Here is a 22158-nt window from a genome sequence, read left to right on the forward strand (position 1 = left end):
TGTGCTATTGATAGATAAAAAGAAATGCCTCTTTGTTATGCCTGTAATATCACTAATTTGAGCTAAATGGTCTACAATTTCTGAAAACAAAGTAAAAAGCATTTTAGTTTAATTTGTCTGAATTTGACAAAAAATATATAAAAGTAAATCCACTTAGTGTTTCCAAGGGGGAAAAAACCACACACATACACCTCATTATTAGATATTCTCCAGAAAACGTTCAATTAATGGTCATATATGACCTCAATTTTACTGTTATGAAGGTACTAGAATACTTTAGAATGTCTTCAAAGTTATTTAACTTTGATATTGTGGGAAAGAAAGGAATATTGGTACAAATAAATATCTATCAAAGATGTTATAGGATTAAACGTTCTTTTTGAAGAATTTATCGATGTGTAAACTCCGGACATTTTGCTCACAAACTGAATAAAAGTGCGAAGCACTTTTATGTTAAGTTTGTGAGTAAAATGTCCGGAGTTTACACATCGATAAATTCTTCAAAAAGAACGTTTGATTCTTATAATTCCAATTCATTCACTTTACTAACAATTCCAAAAATTTGAATAGTTTCCCTGCACTATGTTATTTGTTTTCAGGTGTGTATGAATACATCGCGTTTTCGGATTTATTGATGTGTAAACTTTTGTTCAGCTTTATTTTCGTCCAATCAAAACAATTGTAATAAATAACATTGGAATTATATTTAAATTAATGTATCATCAATTACACCATTATCGTCTCACAAAGGAGGTAGAAGGGTTTAATTAATGCAGTGTAGCACTTGTGGATGGGTGAGGCGTGCACTACACACACACACACACACACACATATATATATAAAATGGGCTTGACGTCACTTTTCTAAATAAAATGCCATTCATGAGGCTGCTCAGCTTTGCAATACTGATGTTTAGATTGGAATATTTACTTACTATAGCCTGATATATTTTGATTCCATCCATCAATTGTTTTGTTTTAGATTGTTTAACTGCATTTCTACAAAATTTAATGCTTTAATTGAATTGAAGAAGTGGATTACATGTATTATGGTGTCTGTGGTTTTAGGTTTATGTTATGCAGAGTTCGGAGCCAGGGTTCCTAAAACTGGTTCAGCGTATGTCTACAGCTACGTCACTGTGGGGGAGTTCATGGCTTTCATTATTGGATGGAACCTAATCCTGGAGTATGTTATTGGTAGGTGAGCTGCAAATGTTTCAGAGCACCTGTAACTGTAAATGAATGAAATTTAATTATTCCAATTTCATCCTCTGATCATCAATCAAATGCTAGTATGCAAGGATCCAGAAGTTTTAGGTCACCTGAGTCATTCAGTTGACAAATTGCAATTAGTCTGCATCAGTTCTCATGCAATAAGCGTCGTTTGTCGTGCATTAACAATTGAACATTTGTAACTTCTTCTTGAAGGGGTTTTGATTCCAGGGTGGGGCGAAAATAGTCATAATCATTACATTTAAACATTTTCAACTTCTTGATAACTACCCTCCAATTCTTTTCAGATTTGGTATGAAGCATATATGGGTCAAGGGGGAGATAAACTATAAATTTCAAAACTCTTGCACCCCAAGGACCTTACAGGGGTTGGGGAGGGGGCAGAAATTTATCAACTTTTTACAAAAAAATTCTTTTCTAGAACCACACATATGTAAGAAAAACTAAATTCATAGTCATGAAGAGCAGGAAGGCTTCTCCCAAAATTGTAAATTTCATGTTCCTCTGGGTAGAGGTTCTGACTCCATGCGTAAAACATTTAAATAACATTTTCTTTAATGCTATTGATACTAAATTGAAACTAAATGAATATTTAAAAAGAGCAGGTAGTTCTTTACCAAATTGTAAATTTCGTGATCCCAGGGGTAGGGGTTTTGGTTCATATTATCATAGTGATTATTGTCTTTGTCACTTGAAAGACTTCTTTTAAGTTTGCTGATACTGATTAAAAACTAAATGCATATTTTGGAAAAGCAAAAAAGGATGTAACAAAATTGTGAATTTTGCAACCTCAGGGTTTTGACTCTGGGGCAGATCCAAAATAGTCCTATAGTTTTGATATAATATTAGTCTTTCAATAGCATGAGCACTTTCGGGGGCATTTGTGTTTTAAGAACACATCTTGTTTTATACTGTTGCTGAATATTAGAAGTTAGCTTAGATATGTAGTAAAATTTGTCTAGATTTCATAGCACTTGGGGCTAGTGATACTTATAACTAATGCTCAGGTGACTGATGGGGCTAGTGATACTTATAGCTAATGCTCAGGTGACTGATGGGGCTAGTGATACTTATAACTAATGCTCAGGTGACTGATGGGGCTAGTGATACTTATAACTAATGCTCAGGTGACTGATGGGGCTAGTGATACTTATAACTAATGCTCAGGTGACTGATGGGGCTAGTGATACTTATAACTAATGCTCAGGTGACTGATGGGGCTAGTGATACTTATAACTAATGCTCAAGTGACTGATGGGGCTAGTGATACTTATAACTAATGCTCAGGTGACTGGTGGGGCTAGTGATACTTATAACTAATGCTCAGGTGACTGGTGGGGCTAGTGATACTTATAACTAATGCTCAGGTGACTGATGGGGCTAGTGATACTTATAACTAATGCTCAGGTGACTGATGAGGCTCATCAGGCTTCTTGTTTTTACAAGGGGGAGTATTCCAGTCTTGCAATTTTTTCTGAAGGGAGTGGGGGTGTTCCATGCTATACTAGGGACTAACACTAACAAAATAGACAAAGATAAAGAATCCTGTATCTACATCTGACTATAGTGAAAAAACAAACGACCCATGCACTGCATAGATTCTGTAGTAAAGACCAGGTAGTTATGAGAGTGATGGCATTATTTCTATGTGTTTGTTATTTATCAATGTTTTATATGTAGTTATGAGAGTGATGGCATTATTTCTATGTGTTTGTTGTTTATCAATGTTTTGTATGTAGTTATGAGAGTGATGACATTATTTCTATGTGTATATTGTTTATCAATGTTTTATATGTAGTTATGAGAGTGATGGCATTATTTCTATGTGTATATTGTTTATCAATGTTTTATATGTAGTTATGAGAGTGATTGCTTTATTTCTGTGTGTTGTAGTTATGAGAGTGATGGCATTATTTCTATGTGTATGTTATTTATCAATGTTTTGTATGTAGTTATGAGAGTGATGGCATTATTTCTATGTGTTTGTTGTTTATCAATGTTTTATATGTAGTTATGAGAGTGATGGCATTATTTCTATGTGTTTGTTGTTTATCAATGTTTTATATGTAGTTATGAGAGTGATGGCATTATTTCTATGTGTTTGTTGTTTATCAATGTTTTGTATGTAGTTATGAGAGTGATGGCATTATTTCTATGTGTTTGTTATTTATCAATGTTTTGTATGTTGTTATGAGAGTGATGGCATTATTTCTATGTGTATATTGTTTATCAATGTTTTGTATGTAGTTATGAGAATGATGGCATTATTTTTATGTGTTTGTTGTTTATCAATGTTTTGTATGTAGTTATGAGAGTGATGACATTATTTCTATGTGTTTGTTGTTTATCAATGTTTTGTATGTAGTTATGAGAGTGATTGCTTTATTTCTGTGTGTATATTATTTATCAATATTTTGTATATAGTTATGAAAGTGATGGCATTATTTCTGTGTGTTGTAGTTATGAGAGTGATGGCTTTATTTCTATGTGTTTGTTGTTTATCAATGTTTTGTATGTAGTTATGAGAATGATGGCATTATTTTTATGTGTTTGTTGTTTATCAATGTTTTGTATGTAGTTATGAGAGTGATGACATTATTTCTATGTGTTTGTTGTTTATCAATGTTTTGTATGTAGTTATGAGAGTGATTGCTTTATTTCTGTGTGTATATTATTTATCAATATTTTGTATATAGTTATGAAAGTGATGGCATTATTTCTGTGTGTTGTAGTTATGAGAGTGATGGCTTTATTTCTATGTGTTTGTTGTTTATCAATGTTTTGTATGTAGTTATGAGAGTGATGGCATTATTTTTATGTGTTTGTTATTTATCAATGTTTTGTATGTAGTTATGAGAGTGATGGCATTATTTCTGTGTGTTGTAGTTATGAGAGTGATGGCTTTATTTCTATGTGTTTGTTGTTTATCAATGTTTTGTATGTAGTTATGAGAGTGATGGCTTTATTTCTATGTGTATATTATTTATCAATGTTTTATATGTAGTTATGAGAATGATGGCATTATTTCTATGTGTATATTGTTTATCAATGTTTTGTATGTAGTTATGAGAATGATGGCATTATTTTTATGTGTATATTGTTTATCAATGTTTTGTATGTAGTTATGAGAGTGATGACATTATTTCTATGTGTTTGTTGTTTATCAATGTTTTGTATGTAGTTATGAGAGTGATTGCTTTATTTCTGTGTGTATATTATTTATCAATATTTTGTATGTAGTTATGAAAGTGATGGCATTATTTCTGTGTGTTGTAGTTATGAGAGTGATGGCTTTATTTCTATGTGTTTGTTGTTTATCAATGTTTTGTATGTAGTTATGAGAGTGATGGCATTATTTTTATGTGTTTGTTATTTATCAATGTTTTGTATGTAGTTATGAGAGTGATGGCATTATTTCTGTGTGTTGTAGTTATGAGAGTGATGGCTTTATTTCTATGTGTTTGTTGTTTATCAATGTTTTATATGTAGTTATGAGAGTGATGGCTTTATTTCTATGTGTATATTATTTATCAATGTTTTGTATGTAGTTATGAGAGTGATGGCATTATTTCTGTGTGTTGTAGTTATGAGAGTGATTGCTTTATTTCTGTGTGTATATTGTTTATCAATGTTTTGTATGTAGTTATGAAAGTGATGGCATTATTTCTATGTGTATATTGTTTATCAATGTTTTATATGTAGTTATGAGAGTGATGGCATTATTTTTATGTGTTTGTTATTTATCAATGTTTTGTATGTAGTTATGAGAATGATGGCATTATTTCTGTGTGTGGTAGTTATGAGAGTGATGGCATTATTTCTGTGTGTATATTATTTATCAATGTTTTGTATGTAGTTATGAGAATGATGACATTATTTCTATGTGTTTATTGTTTATCAATGTTTTGTGGATTTCATCAGGAACAGCCAGTGTAGCCCGTGCTTGGAGTGCATACTTTGACTCCCTGATCCACAAGTCCATCCAACATTTCTTCAGGGACAATATGCCAATAGATGTTGGCGGACTTTCTCCATATCCCGACTTCTTCGCTTTTGGCATCACTCTTTTGCTGGCCTGTATGTCAGGAGTATCTTTCATATAGATAATCAGTCATAGATTTATAATAATAGATAATCAGTCATAGATTTATAATAATAGATAATCAGTCATAGATTTATAATAATAGATAATCAGTCATAGATTTATAATAATAGATAATCAGTCATTCTATGCATAGATTTATAAAATAATGTATCATTTATATTCAAGCAAATATATTACAATACTATCCTACTTTGTTTTTAATATGGTAAAGATATTTTCCTTTTTTTTCCAACCCAGATATTTTTGACATTCTTACAAAATGGTACCTTTCACATTTGTTTGGAACTGCAACAAATTAAAAGCAATTTTCATTACTTATTTCAGGTATATTGACTGTGGGGGTGAAAGAGTCATCTCGATTTAACAACATCTTCACCAGTGTAAATCTGTTAGTTGTATTGTATGTTGTGATCTGTGGACTGTTCAAGGCGGACATTAAGAACTGGCACCTCCCAGTTCCACAGGTTTGTCTTCCACTATATAGCTGGGGCACTCAGTCATTTATGCTTCATTCCAGAGTTTTGGTCTTAATATTTCATGATTTTCCCCATAAAGTACTGTAAATTCGTAAATATACGCAAGGAATGTATTATCACAAAATTTTGTGAGAAGCACAACACACGAAACAAAATTGCTCACTTTTATTTTTGTATTGCTGAAATACACGTTAAAGATTTTGACCACTCATGAATTAATGATTTCGCGATTTGACGTCCACGAGGCATTTAGCTATATTAAGTGCTCGCGTAAAATAAGGAATCTGCAGTATTCATTTGCAACATTATTACTTGCATCATACAATTTGGTCAGACCAAGCTGGTATATACGTGCAAACAGAACAAATGTTGATCTGTAACACATAGTTTTCTGGTATTTACATGCAAACAGAACAAATGTTGATCTGTAACACATAGTTTTCTGGTATTTACATGCAAACAGAACAAATGTTGATCTGTAACACATAGTTTTCTGGTATTTACGTGCAAACAGAACAAATGTTGATCTGCAACACATAGTTTTCTGGTATTTACATGCAAACAGAACAAATGTTGATGTATAATTCATAGTTTTCTGGTATTTACGTGCTAACAGAACAAATGCTGATCTATATCTCATAGTTTTCTGGTATTTACGTGCTAACAGAACAAATGCTGATGTATAATTCGTAGTTTTCTGGTATTTACGTGCTAACAGAACAAATGTTGATCTATAACACATAGTTTTCTGGTATTAAATGTTGATCTATAACTTATAGTTCATCATTTTGATTTGATAGCAAGGCAACACCACTGGTGTTGTTTATGGAGAGGGTGGATTTTTCCCGTTTGGTTTCTCAGGAATGATGTCGGGGGCTGCTACTTGTTTCTATGCCTTTGTAGGTTTTGACTGCATAGCTACAACTGGTGAGAAAATTCCCAATCTGATTAAAATCAGATCCTCGATCCGCTCCTCTTTTTTTTCTTGTCGCTACATGAAAGAGGAGCGGATCGAGGATATGATTTTAATCAGATTGAAAAATTCCTTATGTACAGTGATCATTTCATTAGCAATGTAACTAGAAATCTACATAACTATAAATTGATTAACTTTCTCATGTGAATTGTATGTATATAAACCAGTCAGTGACATTGTATGTACAGAAAGCAGTGTTTGTGTAAGATCACTTACATTATGTAGGAGAGGAAGTTCAGAACCCACAAAAGGCGATTCCCATTAGTATTGTCCTAGCCTTACTTGGCTGTTTCCTGGCGTACTTTGGGGTGTCAGCCACCATTACCCTGATGTGGCCATACTATTACTTAGACCACGATGCTCCACTCCCAGAAGTGTTCTCCAATGTAGGCTGGGATGTGGCACGTTACATTATTGCAGTGGGGGCAATATGTGGTCTGTCCACCAGGTAGGATTTTTTAACACTATGTAAATCATTTCTTTGATGGCTTAATTCTACCATCTTGAGAAGAACTATGGAGATGATTAACTTCCCTTCCTTTTCAGCCTGCTTGGTGCTATGTTTCCTCTTCCTCGTGTAATTTATGCAATGGCCAGTGATGGACTGCTCTTTCAATTCCTGGGAAACATCAGCGAAAGGTTCAAAACACCTGTTGCTGGTACTCTTCTGTCTGGCTTGTTTGCAGGTGATTTATATTTTTAACTCGCCTGAACTAAAAACTATAGTTTTTATTGTGTTTTCCATCGTCTATCCGTAAGTCTGTCTGTAAAATTCTTACATTTTCGACTTCTCCAGAACCACTAGGCCAATTTCAATCAAACTTGGCACAAAGCATCCTTGGGTGAAGTGCTTTCAAGTTTGTTCAAATGAAGGGCCATGCCCCCTTCAAAGGAGAGATAATCCCAAAAATGCAAAAATAGGGTGGGGTCGTTTAAAAAACCTCTAGACCACCGCACCGGTAAACAGTTGATAGTAAGTAGTGACGTCTTTTATATGTAATTAAAATGCAAATATGAATGTTATATTGATGTTTTGTTTTGTGTTCCATTTGCCCATTCACACGATTATTTCCCTGACCCCCACATATTTTTTTTTGCAAATACTTGTAAACTGCATCGAAAGTAGGCAAACAGTATGTTGCAGGATGACGGAGTTCCGAGTTTTCATAGTTATCAAACCCAGATTTACTATGTGACCTACAGGATATATACAACATGTTTGTGAATTGAATCTGATAATTATATACTTCTGAATAAGACTAATTCATCCCTGATAAAAACTACACATGTCAACTGTAGGAACAACGAAACGTCAAACTAATTCAATACTGGTAAACATGGTGACTTTGTGCCGATGTATCGGGTCACAGTTCAAGGTCAAACAACATCAAATGTACATTCTTTCAAATATTACATCCGTCAATTGATGAGGACGCTGGTAGGGGACATATATTGCTCTCGGAATGCGTATTTCATATAGATATATGTTTGTTCACTCCACACTGTACCTGACAGTATTGATAATTGGGATATTTTTTACATGCAGCTGCTCAGGTGAGCTATGTGGCCCATGTGCAAACTCTGATATGAAGTAATTTTCTGTCTGGTATGACATATGTTTTCTTTTATAGGCTTCATGGCAATGATGTTTGACCTAAAGGAACTTGTGGACATGATGTCCATTGGAACATTGCTGGCATACACACTAGTTGCTGTCAGTGTCTTGCTGTTAAGGTTAAAGTTTTGTGACGGATTTTGGTTTCAGACTGAATCATTTTAATCAAGTTTGTTTTTACATTTTAATTGAAGACTATCACAAGCAATAATAATTGTGATTCATTCTTCATTCACAGGTACCGGGTAAATTCCTTTGGTCTCAGTAATCCAGAAGATGGGTAAGATTTAGGAATTTAACAATCCCTAAGCAAAGTTTGCTATCAAACTTGACAACTTTCATTCAGGAATTATTTGTTCCTATCGTAAATGCTGGCATGTATATGCTCAGAACTTTTCTACAGGATTTATCAAAATTGATGGCATTGTGTAGTATAGGACTAAGACTATACGTTCATTATTTATCTATCCTATCCAACATAAATATCACTATGGTTCATATTGAGTGTGAACTATTTTTAAATTTGTCCGATATATTTTTTCTCATTCAAATAAAGACTTTTTAGGCATATATTTTGAATGTCTTATTGTTATGCTTGCAAAAAACTGGCACACTATGCAAAATTGTAATGAAAATTTTCAGCAATTTAAATTTGAGCAAAATATAGAGGTTTTGGTAGAGGAATGAAATCTTATATCCAAATCCATGGATTTTTGAAAATATTTTCACATTTAGAATATTATTGGAATTCCGTAACCTACTTCATGTTAAAAGCATGTTATCCTAGTGAGGTAGCAAATTAACCTGATAAATGCATTACTTGAGTCAACCCAGATAAATTTTGTAGTATGAGCTAGCTCTTATAAATTAGAAATAAGCTTAAAAGGAAATAGACTGTATTTGTGATTTTTTAGAATCTGGGGGATGTGCAGCATCTACTATCTATTTAGTACAATACTTAGAAATCTTCACAGAATTTCTCTCTTACACTTTTTTACTTTGTAGGGATGCAGATGATGTGAATAAATTGAGTAGATTATTTACTTTGTAGGGATGCAGATGATGTGAATGAATTGAGTAGATTATTTACTTTGTAGGGATGCAGATGATGTGAATGAATTGAGTAGAGTGGGATATTTGCAAGAAATGTTCAATCACAATCTGATATGCCCAACTCCACTATCAGAAACTGTATCATTCTGGAATATCACGATTATATGTAAGTATTATGTATCATCACTATCCGAAACTGTATCATTCTGGAATATCACGATTATATGTAAGTATTATGTATCATCACTATCCGAAACTGTATCATTCTGGAATATCACGATTATGTGTAAGAATTATGTATCATCACTGTAATGAAGTTCTTTTGGATTTTGTGTAGGCAATAGAGAAAATGATAAATTGTAGAATAAATAAAAAGAAAATTTATTTAGCAATAAGATAAGAAATATAAAGATGTTTGAAAAACAAAGAAATCACACTTTCACATACACACACCCATACTCTCTCACCGAGAAAGAAAATATAAATTGGTATAATAAACCTGGCAATATTGACAATCAATATACATGTAACGTATAACTGTCAAGACAATTCAATAGTCAATACAACAAAAATGTCATTCCAGGCTGAAAATATAACTGGTAATAAATGTATTACATAATGGTTCAAATAGTAGCAAATTCCACTAACTACAGAAAAAGTTCAACAGTAGTAAATTACGTTTTGTAAATACATGTACAAAATTTCTCAAATTCCTTTTTGATGAAATGTTAATTTACTGAAACTCAATATAAAAGTTTGGCTACTCAGCACAATTCAATTTAACGCTATGTCACACTTGGCACAACCAGGCCTCCATACAGCACAAACAGCCCCTCCGCTTCCAGTCCCGGACTCACAGGTCTCTCACTGAACAACGATACTGGGTAACGCCGACTTCAAACCAATGGCAACACTAGGCCCACAAAATAATTGCCGAGTCCACCACGTGGAACACCCATGTACAGTGCGGTCTCACATGTTTTGATTCCCACGCCAAGCACCTACTGAAACGCTGAGAGTACTGCCTGATATGGCCCAGATAGCTTCTTAAATCCCCTCTGCACTGAAATAGCAATTACTTAACCTAAAACCTATACACACAGCGACTTGGTTAACAACAAAAGTGAAAACACAATACACGAGAAAATTAACCCGAAACCTCGCAAATATTTCACACAACAATAGCTTACCAGCTGGAGAACACCAATGCCCAAACAGTAAAATGTTTGTCTCTCTGGCTACCCATTACCCAGATTAACTTCTGGAATTCGCCAAGAAAAGACCCCTGCTGGACAGCATGAAAACATGGCCACATGCTTGACAAACAGCCTTTACTCTGACTGACCAAACCGGTATGCTAAAAATAGCCTTATCGACCAACACTCGCACTACGGAAACACCTTACAAGCATAAACAATTATTTACAAACAACACCACGAAAACTAACTAAAATGAAAATTAACTTCATCACAATCACTATCAGAAACTATCATTCTGGAATATCACTATTATATATGTAAGTATTATGCAGCAGCAAGATTCATCAGAGTAGGATTAGAATAAGCTAGAATTGGGGTACCTCTTTAGTTTATAAGAGTATTCTATAAGATTTTGTAATCTGATGCAAATGAATTTCTTTTACATTTAATTTTCATGTTGTTCCCTTTTTCAGGTCTCCTTGTGGTAGCAGAATCTTTGATACTCATCTTTCTGGAGAAATATATCTCCTCGTTACAGTGGTGGGCCATTGTTATAGCCAGTGCTCTTTTTCTTATAATAGTTCTCCTTGTTTATTCCACATGGCTACAACCTCAAAATCAGGATTTTATCAGCTTTAAGGTAAATTGATTGAGGTGTTTTTTTTTGCTTTGCTTTGCATAAGGATTACAATGCATACAATTGGTTGTCTACATGTACTAGTTTTTCATATTTAAAAAAAAACAACTTTGAGTACCAGTGCTTGTTATTATGTTATATTTAGTTCAGTGTAATAGCACGAGAAAATTCCTCACCTAGGACATTTATCTGATACAGGTGCCTCTACTTCCATTTTTACCTGTGATTAGTATCTTTGTAAATGTCTACCTCATGCTTAAGTTGTCTTCTGCTACATGGATCCGGTTTGGAGTTTGGATGATAGTTGGTAAGGCATTTATTTTCCAGTCTGTATTTATTTTAAAACTCTAATAATTCTATGCGATGATTTTTAAAAAGATGATCTAGCAAGTTACAACATTGCTCTAAGTAATCCATTAATTTACAAAAATATGTCAATCTCAAAACTGTTCATATCTTTTTTAATGCATTCATTGCTATTAAAAATGCTTATCTTACACTTTATGCAATCTGACCTCTGCTTCATGCACTTTGACCCCTGACCTCTCCTTTTCCTTCCAGGCTTTATAATCTATTTTGCATATGGTGTCCATCACAGTGCAGAATCTCAGCACGCTGAGCACGTGCCCCTAACTTCCAGACTCACCAGCAGAGAGAGTGAAGATGAAATCTTTAGTGATAATGACAATGATGACCATGATCTATGGGACAAAATAAACCTAAGATGATGTGCCATTTTATAAGGAGACCAAGTACTTTTAAACCAAATGTGCTGCTAAATAAGTATATTTTGAATAAGATTTTGATGAAGATGATGCATTCCTTGTCAACTTTCAGGGTTAGCTATCTACTTTTCCTACGGAATCAGGTTCAGTCAAGTAAACAGAAGTTATCCACGATTTTCTGTTCAAATCGAGGACCCCACCCAGACAGAGGGGAATGAAGAGACTGCACCACTTCTCAAATGATATCACAGAGATCCTCCACTCTCTGAAAACTCAATACAAAATGTACATATCAAAGCTGCTCAAGAAATGGCTGTGCTTACCATGATTATTGTGTACCTGTGACATTTTATTTAAAATAAATTATTGATCAAGCCAGTATTTTATGTCTTGGTCTATGGGGAAATGACCCTGTCATTAAGAAAGTCCTTTCAGTACAGTATTTACTGATAAGATATATATGATATCTTTTTAGCTACCTCAGCTGAAAGCTAAGTGAGCTTTTCTGATCACATTTTCTTTGGCATGCCATCTGTATGCCCATCTGTAAACTTGTAACATTTTTTACTTCTCCAGAAGCTATGGGCCATTTTCAACCAACCTTCCCACAAAGCATCCTTAGATGAAGGGGATTCAATTTTATTCAAAGGATTAGCCACGCCCTCTTTTATTTTCTGACTATGTAATTAGTCTGTAGTTAAATTAAAGCATGCCCTTTAACTTTCACCTCCGTACTTGTAACAAGGTTATTGACTTCATATTCAAGCAACAAGAACTTTTTACTCTTCCAGTCTCGCATGTATAACAGAATTAGATATTTAACTAGAGCAAAGCTCGTTGCAAAGCAACGAGAGGTCTTCCGTCGGAGCTGTGTGACATAAAAACCTTGAACTTGACCATATGTCCTTGGGTCAGGTCCTAATGCAGCCTCAGTTAACATGAAAATGTGTTGTAAGTATGAAATCTAAATGTTTCTTCATTACTTGATATGGCCAGGACAGGGTTTGTATTTTCTAAAAAGTGAACTTGACAATGTGACCATGGGTCAAGGCCAGGACATATTCTTTGATCATATGGAAACTTTTTATCAGTATTAATTTAAAAAAATTGCCATTAGTAAGATATATTAAGACTCTTTTTAATTTTTAGACCTTTAGAAATGGGGCAAATGACCTTACATCAAGAATATTCATGTTATGGTCATTAATAATCTTTATGTGAAGAATGAGGTACGGTGTACAGATGTATTTTTAAAAGTTGTGGTCTGGGCACATTTGCACGGATAGACCGACTTGGCGATATCTCAAACTTTATTTGCTGTGACTATAATTAGTGTTCGGTAATATTGTTGTCTGTTCTTCCAGCTCGAAGAGGCAGTCTCTTTTGTTAGATTGTCAGATATTAATGGGAAGGTTTTATAAAAAGTAGTGTTTAATAAATTTATACTACTCAAGTACATGCGTGTATGATCTCATTCCACGAATCAATCTTTTGAGGCGCGGGTGTATGTGGGATTAAATTCTTTCAGCATTTAACTTTTCAGTCCCAATGATGAAGAAAAAATTACTATTTAAATTTTTGGCTCAGGACATACAATAAAGGTTTATAGCTGTTACCAATATTTTATCATACAACAAAATTATGATAGCATATTATTCAGACTGAAGAGAATAATTCATCGAGTTTGAATTATTTATACATACAAATCAAATAAATTGCTCTCAAATCTTGAATATTTTATTATACTTTAATATCTATCTGTGTAAATACATGTAGGTATATTATGTACACAGTGCGCACAGAAGTCGCGTATGAATTTCACGCCAGGGGCACGTGCCGAAGTTGCATAATTTGGACCAGGAGTTCTGAATCAATGTTTAATCAAAGTCATTGTTTTTAAACAAAACAACAAATCATTTGAAATGAGACTGGTCGGCCATGGGTTTCTGAATATTCTATACGCATGTTTAGATTTGGTTTAATCATGATTATAAACTATTGATTTCAAAACATGTTCAGAAATAATTCGTTATGTTTGTAAAATGTATCCATTTTCTTTTTCAAAACGAAGAATTTGAGTAAAGCTTGTGTGTTCAGTTAAAGTAGTGTGAAATCACAGATCGCTAGTCCAGCAGCGATGAATCTCCGATATTAAACACACATTCAATTAGACATGATTGAGAAACGAACTGTATATTAAATTGCAGATTTTAAAATTGATGCCTGACTCAATGCTCTAGAGTTAAAACAAATCAAACATAAGACCAGGGACGTATAAACAAGTATATACATCCCCGGAAAGACTGAATTATTCGAAAAATCCAATATGATCAAAAACATAACATTCTGTGTTATATTTAGGACGACAATGTTTACTTTGTGAACATACCCTGGTTCACAAGCGATGGTTCCTCGAGACGGTTACGTAATTGTAAACAAAAACAAACCCCGCGGTGTATGTAAGATGCGTGTAGTTAATGACTGGGTTATTCTATGCTTGAAGGTTTGTTTCTTCAATTAAATATATCGTTGTTTTAATAACAAACGTAGAAGAGATAACCTTTTCCTCTTTTTTTTTCTTTGGAACGATTGTTTATATTAAAGCTACTAAATAAAAAAAAAAAAAAGTTGTCGATAGATGATTTTTAAAGGAACCATAGATCACGTTAAAACCTTATTTTAAAGGAATATGAGCATTTCATGAAGTCAGATTTATCAATGAAAGCAAGTTTATTTAAGTTATACACATATTTTCCCCTCTTCACCTACCTAATGATACGGCTACCTGTTTGCGGGTCAAGCTTTTTACTCATATATAACACAATACTCGAGCAAAATATTATGTTTATGAGATCAATAAGATGTTAAAGAACAACTTTTCCAGCGAAAGCCATATCGAAATATTTACCGTTTTTGAGTTATAAAGCGAAAACATTGAATATCCCCAAATCCCTAATTTAAGGGACCAGCCCCTTTTTAGGGATATCAAAAGAAAGCTCTTAACATTTTGCACAACTTTTGTTTTACACATCTTAACAAAATATTTTTAGTTTAAAAGATACAAAGGAAATATGTGTGATTTTTTGCTCCTTTAGGCGTCCTAATTTTTTAACCCTGTCAACCACCATTTCGAACGCTGTAATCAAAAAACAAAAAATGATGTGCACAACTACAATGCTCCTACTTTTCATTTTCAATGCATTTTCTGCTCAAGCTTATACAGTCTCGCTTTGTCTGGAAACCAAAGCCCCTAAAATTTCATTCAAAGGGGAATAACTCGTGAACAGAAGGGAATTTCTGAAATGTAGTACATGATTTTAAAATTGTTCTGTAAGGTTTATAAACCCTGAAAATTTGAGCAGAATCCATGCAGAAATGAGCGAGATATGGAGCTTCAAAGTTAGCGTCTAGGAAAAAGAATAATCTTAACCAGCACAATCAGTAGAAGGTCTTCCGTTGTTACGGAAGACCTTAAAAAACAAATCAGATGAAATCGACACATTATTTTGAACACAAACACAATATACAGAGGGAAAATAAAGTCATCTTTGTTATTGAATAAGCCTAAAAGACAAAAATATAATGACGACACAAATGCATGTAAGAAGTCCAAAAATTATGACACTTGTAACGCGTCAAGGGAAAGAAAAACCACACAAAGAAAAGGGGAAAAAGTCTATTTGACAAAACTCAATACGAACAAACAGTCAAGAATATTAGAGATATGATACCTGGTGTAGTTAACCGTTTGAAAAAAGAGAGATTTCTAACAGATTTTGTACGTCTCCTAACTTTAATCAAAGGCGACAAGTTTCTGTCGAAAAAAATCCTTTAGGTTGAGCAATGTTCCGCAGCGGACCTATCAGGGTAGCACGTAGCCGTACTAGTCAGCTGGGCTGTGTTCAAGACCATAGCTGCTAACCTAGATATTCAGGTCTATTGAACGCTCTGTATGAAATAACACTTGTTATTCTACGTAGTGCTAGCCTAGAGATTTTCGTTCTCGTACTATTTAGCATTGCGTAACCACTACGATCCTGAAGCCCAGGTTTGTTTGTCGGACTCGATAATATTTCAAAGACAAGAGAATTAGACAAAAGTTCTGTTTGGTTTGTGAAAAACAACGATTAATGTTATGAAGTTTAATCTATTCATTTGCACATAAAACTTTACATGACAACATATATTCACACCAACAACGCTCAACAAAAGAATGGTTTATTGTTCATATCTTATAATTAACAACATTTGTGAAGTTATGCTTAGCTTTTGAAATTTCAGCTTCTGAGCTTCAATATTTATATCCGCCGTAGAAAAGGGAGGGGGTGTTCAAGAGCGTACAAAGGCGAAAAGGACGTACTATTATATATATATATATATATATATATATATATATATATATATATATATGTATATATATATATATATTTATATATATATGCCAAAAAATAAACCAAGGGAGTGGGAGGGTTGCAACGTCCATAACACCCCCCTCTAGATCTGACATTGTCGCCAAATTTTTACCACTGGATCTGGATTATGTACATGTATGAAGCTGAAACGTAAACTTTCTATTTAGACTAGGAAAAAATCTTGCTTTAAAACACATTTTTATTTCAACCTAGAATATTAGGTTTCTGTTAGAAACACGTGCCTATGCTCCACATATTGAAGTCCCTTTTTAAAGGAAAGCAACTGATCTGAATTAATGGGAATCGAAACTATATGTAGGAAATGAAGATCTGAAAGTGCCCGGTGCCCAAATCATTAGGTGTCCATTCCTTTATAACTGTCAATAAATAACATGTACACACTATTCGGCATGTATATAAATCAACATATCTTTATTTCCATATATTACGCCTGTAGAAGCTATGGAACTTTCAGTTTATTTGTGAATTCCGTCCAAAATGCGCGACAAAGTCAGTGTGCCACGTGTGCGAGATCGAAATTATTTATTACGAGGATATGAAATGAAAATAAGCGTGTTATGCAGAAACAACAGTTTTATATGAACGTGTCCTTCGCTTTTTATGAAAGTGCCAGTTTCAACTAAAGTGTCCGTCATGCCTATACTCCGTGTTAGCGCTCAAGGCAGTAGAAGTGAGGGTTCTTTAGTGTGCCGACGCCTTCCGAAAGACCCACGGTTCTCACTTCTAAATGCCGAGCGTTAGGAGAAAGAGCAATCACTAACTATGTTAACGCCTTAGGTTTGACGCGGCGCAATCGGGACTCGAACTCACGACCTACCCACCCACCCCCTCCCCCGGTTACGAGGCGAACGCCCTACCACAACAGAGTCACTATCTCATAAACTTTAGAAGGTATCTTATAACTTTTATAAGATATCATATACAATTTTTGAGATATCTTTAGACAGGAATAGATGTAACCAGAGGCTCATCGGTCACCTGAGTCACCTTGGCCCTGCCAATGTTCAGCTGTTCAAGTGATTTTTTAAAAGATTTTTTCTATCAATCTTTATTCCCATGAAAATCTTTGACCCCATATTGTGGCCCCAACCTAGCCCCAAAGGATCACAACATAACTGAAAATGAATTCAAATAACACAGAGATCTATGCCCCAACACCAATATAACTAACATGACCTTGCTGTTCTGGATAAAACCAAGGTAATTGATAATGGTATGATATGAATACCTTGCCATCAGAAACCTATAGACAAACTATGAAAGCTCAATGTCAAATAGTTCAGGAGATATTAAATAGGTAAGACTTTTATTAAAAGTAGGTCAAGCTTCAAGGTCATAAGATCACACACCATTTCATCACATAAAAGGTAGCATATTGTTTAATGTCCCACCCGAGAATTTTTCACTCATATGGAGATGTTACCATTGTAAAACTTTGATCCCTTATTGTGACCCCATCCTACCCCAAAGACATTGATTTCAACAAACTTGAATCTGCTCTATATCAGGAAGCTTTCATGTGAAATTTAACTTTTCTGATCCAATGGTCCTTGAGAAAATTTTTAATATTTTCCCTATATATTTGTATGTAAAACTTTGATCCTCTATTGTGGCCCCATCCTACTCCCGAAAGCCATGATTTGAACAAACTTGAATTTACACTTTGTAAGGAAAAGGTTTTTGTAAATTTGAACCTTTCTGGCTTAGTGGTTCTTGAGAAGAAGATTTTTAAATGACCCCACCCTATTTTTACATTTTCGTGATTATATTCACATTGGGGGAGGCATGACCCTTCATTTGAACAAACTTGAATCCCCTTCGCCCATGGATAATGTGTACCAAGGCAAGTTTGATGGAAATTGACACAGTGGTTCTGGAGAAGAAAATGAATATGTGAAAAGTTTACAGACTGACGGATAGACAAACAGACGATGGACAAATTTTGATCAGAAAACTCACTTGAACTTTCGACTCGGGTGAGCTAAACGACTTGCCATGTAAACATGAATGTGCAAAATCTCCTTGAAAATACAAGTAGTGCTTTGCAAAATTGTATGCAGACACCAGATGGATGCAAATCTTACTTTTAAACAAAATGACAACGGCAACGTACATAATGGTGATCACTGCTGTTAGGAAATTTATAATTTTGATTTTCGTCACGAGAAGCAAGTAGACATCACACAAGTGCTTCGCGCTTTCTGGTGTACCCACATCTCCAAATCACTGATATAACTGTTCGCTTCAAGATGAATGTGGAGACACCCGAACAGCACGTCTACCCGTTCACTGCAATGTTCAGATCCAACAGTTGAAATTCAAAGGTTTCAGACAACGTAATCAATATACATTATCATCTCTATCCCCCTCACCTGCATCATGCATCAATCGAGTGATGTTGGCTAGGTATGACTAGTTCCAGTGATGCTATTGGTTTCACGTATTAAGCGACATCTTTATAACTTCACAAGAAAACTCGTCCGACACGTGGTGATAATGAAGTGGTAATCGTTTACATTGAACGTTTGGCGTAACAGTAGGTTGTTATGCATATTATTGTTCGGAGCTTATTTTGATTCAAGTAAGTTTTTTTTTTTTCGTGTTTATCTTATGTTCTTTAAACGTATTTTATGAAAAATGATTGCTGGTATGCCCAAAAATACTATATACAATAAATGCAAGTTGCCATTAAAATTCATATAAGGGTCATTTTTCTATACTGACGATACCCTGAGAACTTGTTGGTTGGTACATTAAACCAATCTTATATATTAAGCCAGAATAACGCACTAACTCCATTGCGCCAAAATATGACGTCCTCTAAATAACTTTCGGTTTGTAGGATTTGATATCTTTGTGGTACTGCATTTACACAGACTCCAAGGTGCCCCTACCCATAACACGTGTGGATATATCGCTGTACATATACTTATTTATTCTCTTTCGAGAAGTGGACAGGCTATGCCTAAAGAACATAACTCTTATCTAGAGGACGTCATATTTTGGCTATGCCTGCCCATTTCTCTGAAGAAAATAACACTTATTTAGAGGACGTCATATTTTGGCTATGCCTGTCCACTTCTCTAAAAAGAATCCGTGGAGAAACGGGTTGCTTCCCTTTATATGTAACAATATATACAAGTATGATATCTTACTGGACAAAAACTGCTTTTAAGTCTAGAGAGTAAGATTATTTTTACAGGTACAAGTATTAATATGATCAATTTTGTAAAAGAATGTATATAAACCTTTGGCTCTCATGTATTAAAACATTTTTGATCTTTGTGGGTTTCCAACGTATGGAATGAACAAGCCTTTATAAATATCAGTTGGTTAAAAACTGCTGTTGAAAAACGTCTTAGTTTGATTGATTCATTGTTTTTACGTCTCGTCGAGAATTTTTCACTCATATCGAGACGTCACCAGCTGTAGGCGAAGTACCACTTTAGACCTATGCTTAGCACTCAGGGCCGTAGCAGTGAGGGTTCTCTATCGTGCCAACGCCTGTCGCAACACGGGACCTCCATTTTTAAGGTCATATCCGAAAGACCCGTGATTCTCACTTCTTAATCCCGAGCGTTTGTGCTACCTATGTTAACGGCTTAGGTTTGACGCGGCCAAGACACGAGCGGGGCTCGAACTCACGACCTCCCAGTTACGAAGCGAATTCATTTCATCTCTTTAAAATTAATGATATCAATTGTAGATTTTAATTGATCAACAATTAATGCGCGCATAAATTCAATTGGTGTGCGCAATAGTTTGATTGCTGCTCTCTACAATTGAATTAATGATATCATTAATTCAACTGATGCGCTCAATAATTGCTCTCATTAATTGAATTAATGCGCTCGTCAAATCAATTATTGTTTTCACCAATTGAATGAATTAGCGCATTAATTCAATCATAGCATTCATCAATTGAATTGATGCGCGCATTGATTCAATTATTACGCGCAATAATTGAATTGATGCTCTCTTCGTTTGAATTGATGGGAGCAATAATTGATTTGATGCTCGCGTTAATTCAATTATTGCGCGCGATAATTGGATTGATGATATCGTCAAATAATTAAAGATATCTTCAATTATTTGAGTTTATGTTAATCTGGCGATTCGTGTGTCTCTGCTGTGAAAACCGGATGCTCTCAATCAGCCCACCTATGTAATAATAAGGAAGGCGGAGCGTAGATGAAAAATTATACAAATCAAATATTGCAACATTTGACATGTCATAGCATAGGCGTAGCTTGGGTTCGAATATTACCGAGGCAGGCAGCTATCGACATTTTAACAACGTAAAAGGTGGGTTTTTTTTTTTTTACCGAGGCAGCTGCCTCGGTTGCCTCAATGGAAGCTACGCCACTGCATAGAGCATCTATTACCACATATGTAATAATCACTTCCTGCGAAATCAACAACTGAAATATTAAATCAAAGGCCACAGGACATGCGCGACAAAATATGGAAAGGAAGCACGGACCCGTGTGAAACAAGCATACCACGGGTGTGAAACACTACACGGGTGTGAAACACAACATCTTTGGACTTCCAATCTCATTTATTCTCCCTCCCCTCCCACAGAGCTACAGTTCTGCAGCTACATGTAGAATTGATGAACAAGTCTTGCTTTTGGAATGAAACATCTTTTTTAATGCTGTTCACAAATTTATACTTAATTCAGGCAGATTCTCATGATAGTAATTCACTTTATGCTAAATGTACATGTATTCATTTTATCTATACATATGTTTTATGACAATTGTTATCAATTAATCTAAGGTGAGAACCTCGTAAGTTCTAAGAACTTGTGTTCAAACCTTTTGTATATTATATATGCAATAAAATATGTTCAAACCAAACATCTAGGAATTTAGTTTTAGCATGCATCCTGTTTTAAGAAGGAATAACGCACGTGTGAAATCTGATAGGGATGGAGGATGTACACAATCACGTTTTTTAATTGAAAACTGACCTTATTTAGTTTTTAAAAATAAAATACAATCTTAGTAGACAACAATCCGAAGGAAAAAATGAAAACCTCTACAAAACTCGAACCTACGATCTTCTGATCAGTAGTCGACAAATTGACCTACTGAGCTATCCAGCTAGAAGTTTTGGATTTAAAAGAAATATTCAAGTATTGCTGATATCATATTTTTATTTATGTTTCCAATGGAGATGTGTTGTTCTTCCTTAATCTGGGAAATAAACCAACAACTACAAAAATCTACATGTCAAATAGCAAGTTTAAATAAGAAATTATATATGTATTGAAATGGATCAATCCTAAATTTAGAATGTCTGCAATGATAGTGAAAAAATATAGGTTATGTACTAGTCAGGGGCAGTCACAGAACTGAGTTTGATCTCTCAAGATACTGAGCAGACCTTGCCATTTGAACCTGTGTACAACGTTTGGTGTCTGTCAAGCACGGGGGTCTCTAGAAATCAAGAAGTCTTATTGTGTCCAGTTTGACCCTTGATCAAGGTATGCCGGCATCATTCCCTCATATATTTTCAAAACTTAATTTTATTTTATTTTTTATCAACTGAAACTACATAAATATAAGCCAACTTGGGTATGTTTTTAGCAGTGTGGTGCACGTTTGATGTGTGTCAAGCAAAGAATTCTCAAGATACTTCAAACAAAGAATATATTTCTATGTCCATTTTAACCCTTGACCTTGTAACCTCGCCAGTGTAT

General features: G+C 34.5%; 1 protein-coding gene across 1 annotated transcript in view; it reads left to right on the plus strand.

The window, feature by feature from the left end:
* LOC125673908 (uncharacterized) overlaps positions 1-22158 on the plus strand; it is a 37353-nt gene that overhangs the window by 5736 nt on the left and 9459 nt on the right. The window contains exons 4-14 of the mRNA XM_056166267.1: positions 1068-1196; positions 5154-5309; positions 5662-5801; positions 6614-6740; positions 7015-7237; positions 7336-7475; positions 8421-8523; positions 8643-8684; positions 9502-9623; positions 11130-11296; positions 11492-11600. Coding sequence (XP_056022242.1) covers positions 1068-1196; positions 5154-5309; positions 5662-5801; positions 6614-6740; positions 7015-7237; positions 7336-7475; positions 8421-8523; positions 8643-8684; positions 9502-9623; positions 11130-11296; positions 11492-11600 — 1458 coding nt within the window. The remainder of the gene's footprint in view (positions 1-1067; positions 1197-5153; positions 5310-5661; positions 5802-6613; positions 6741-7014; positions 7238-7335; positions 7476-8420; positions 8524-8642; positions 8685-9501; positions 9624-11129; positions 11297-11491; positions 11601-22158) is intronic.

The sequence above is a fragment of the Ostrea edulis genome, chromosome 1 (assembly GCF_947568905.1).
Source record: "Ostrea edulis chromosome 1, xbOstEdul1.1, whole genome shotgun sequence".
Classification (NCBI taxonomy): Eukaryota; Metazoa; Mollusca; class Bivalvia; order Ostreida; family Ostreidae; genus Ostrea; species Ostrea edulis.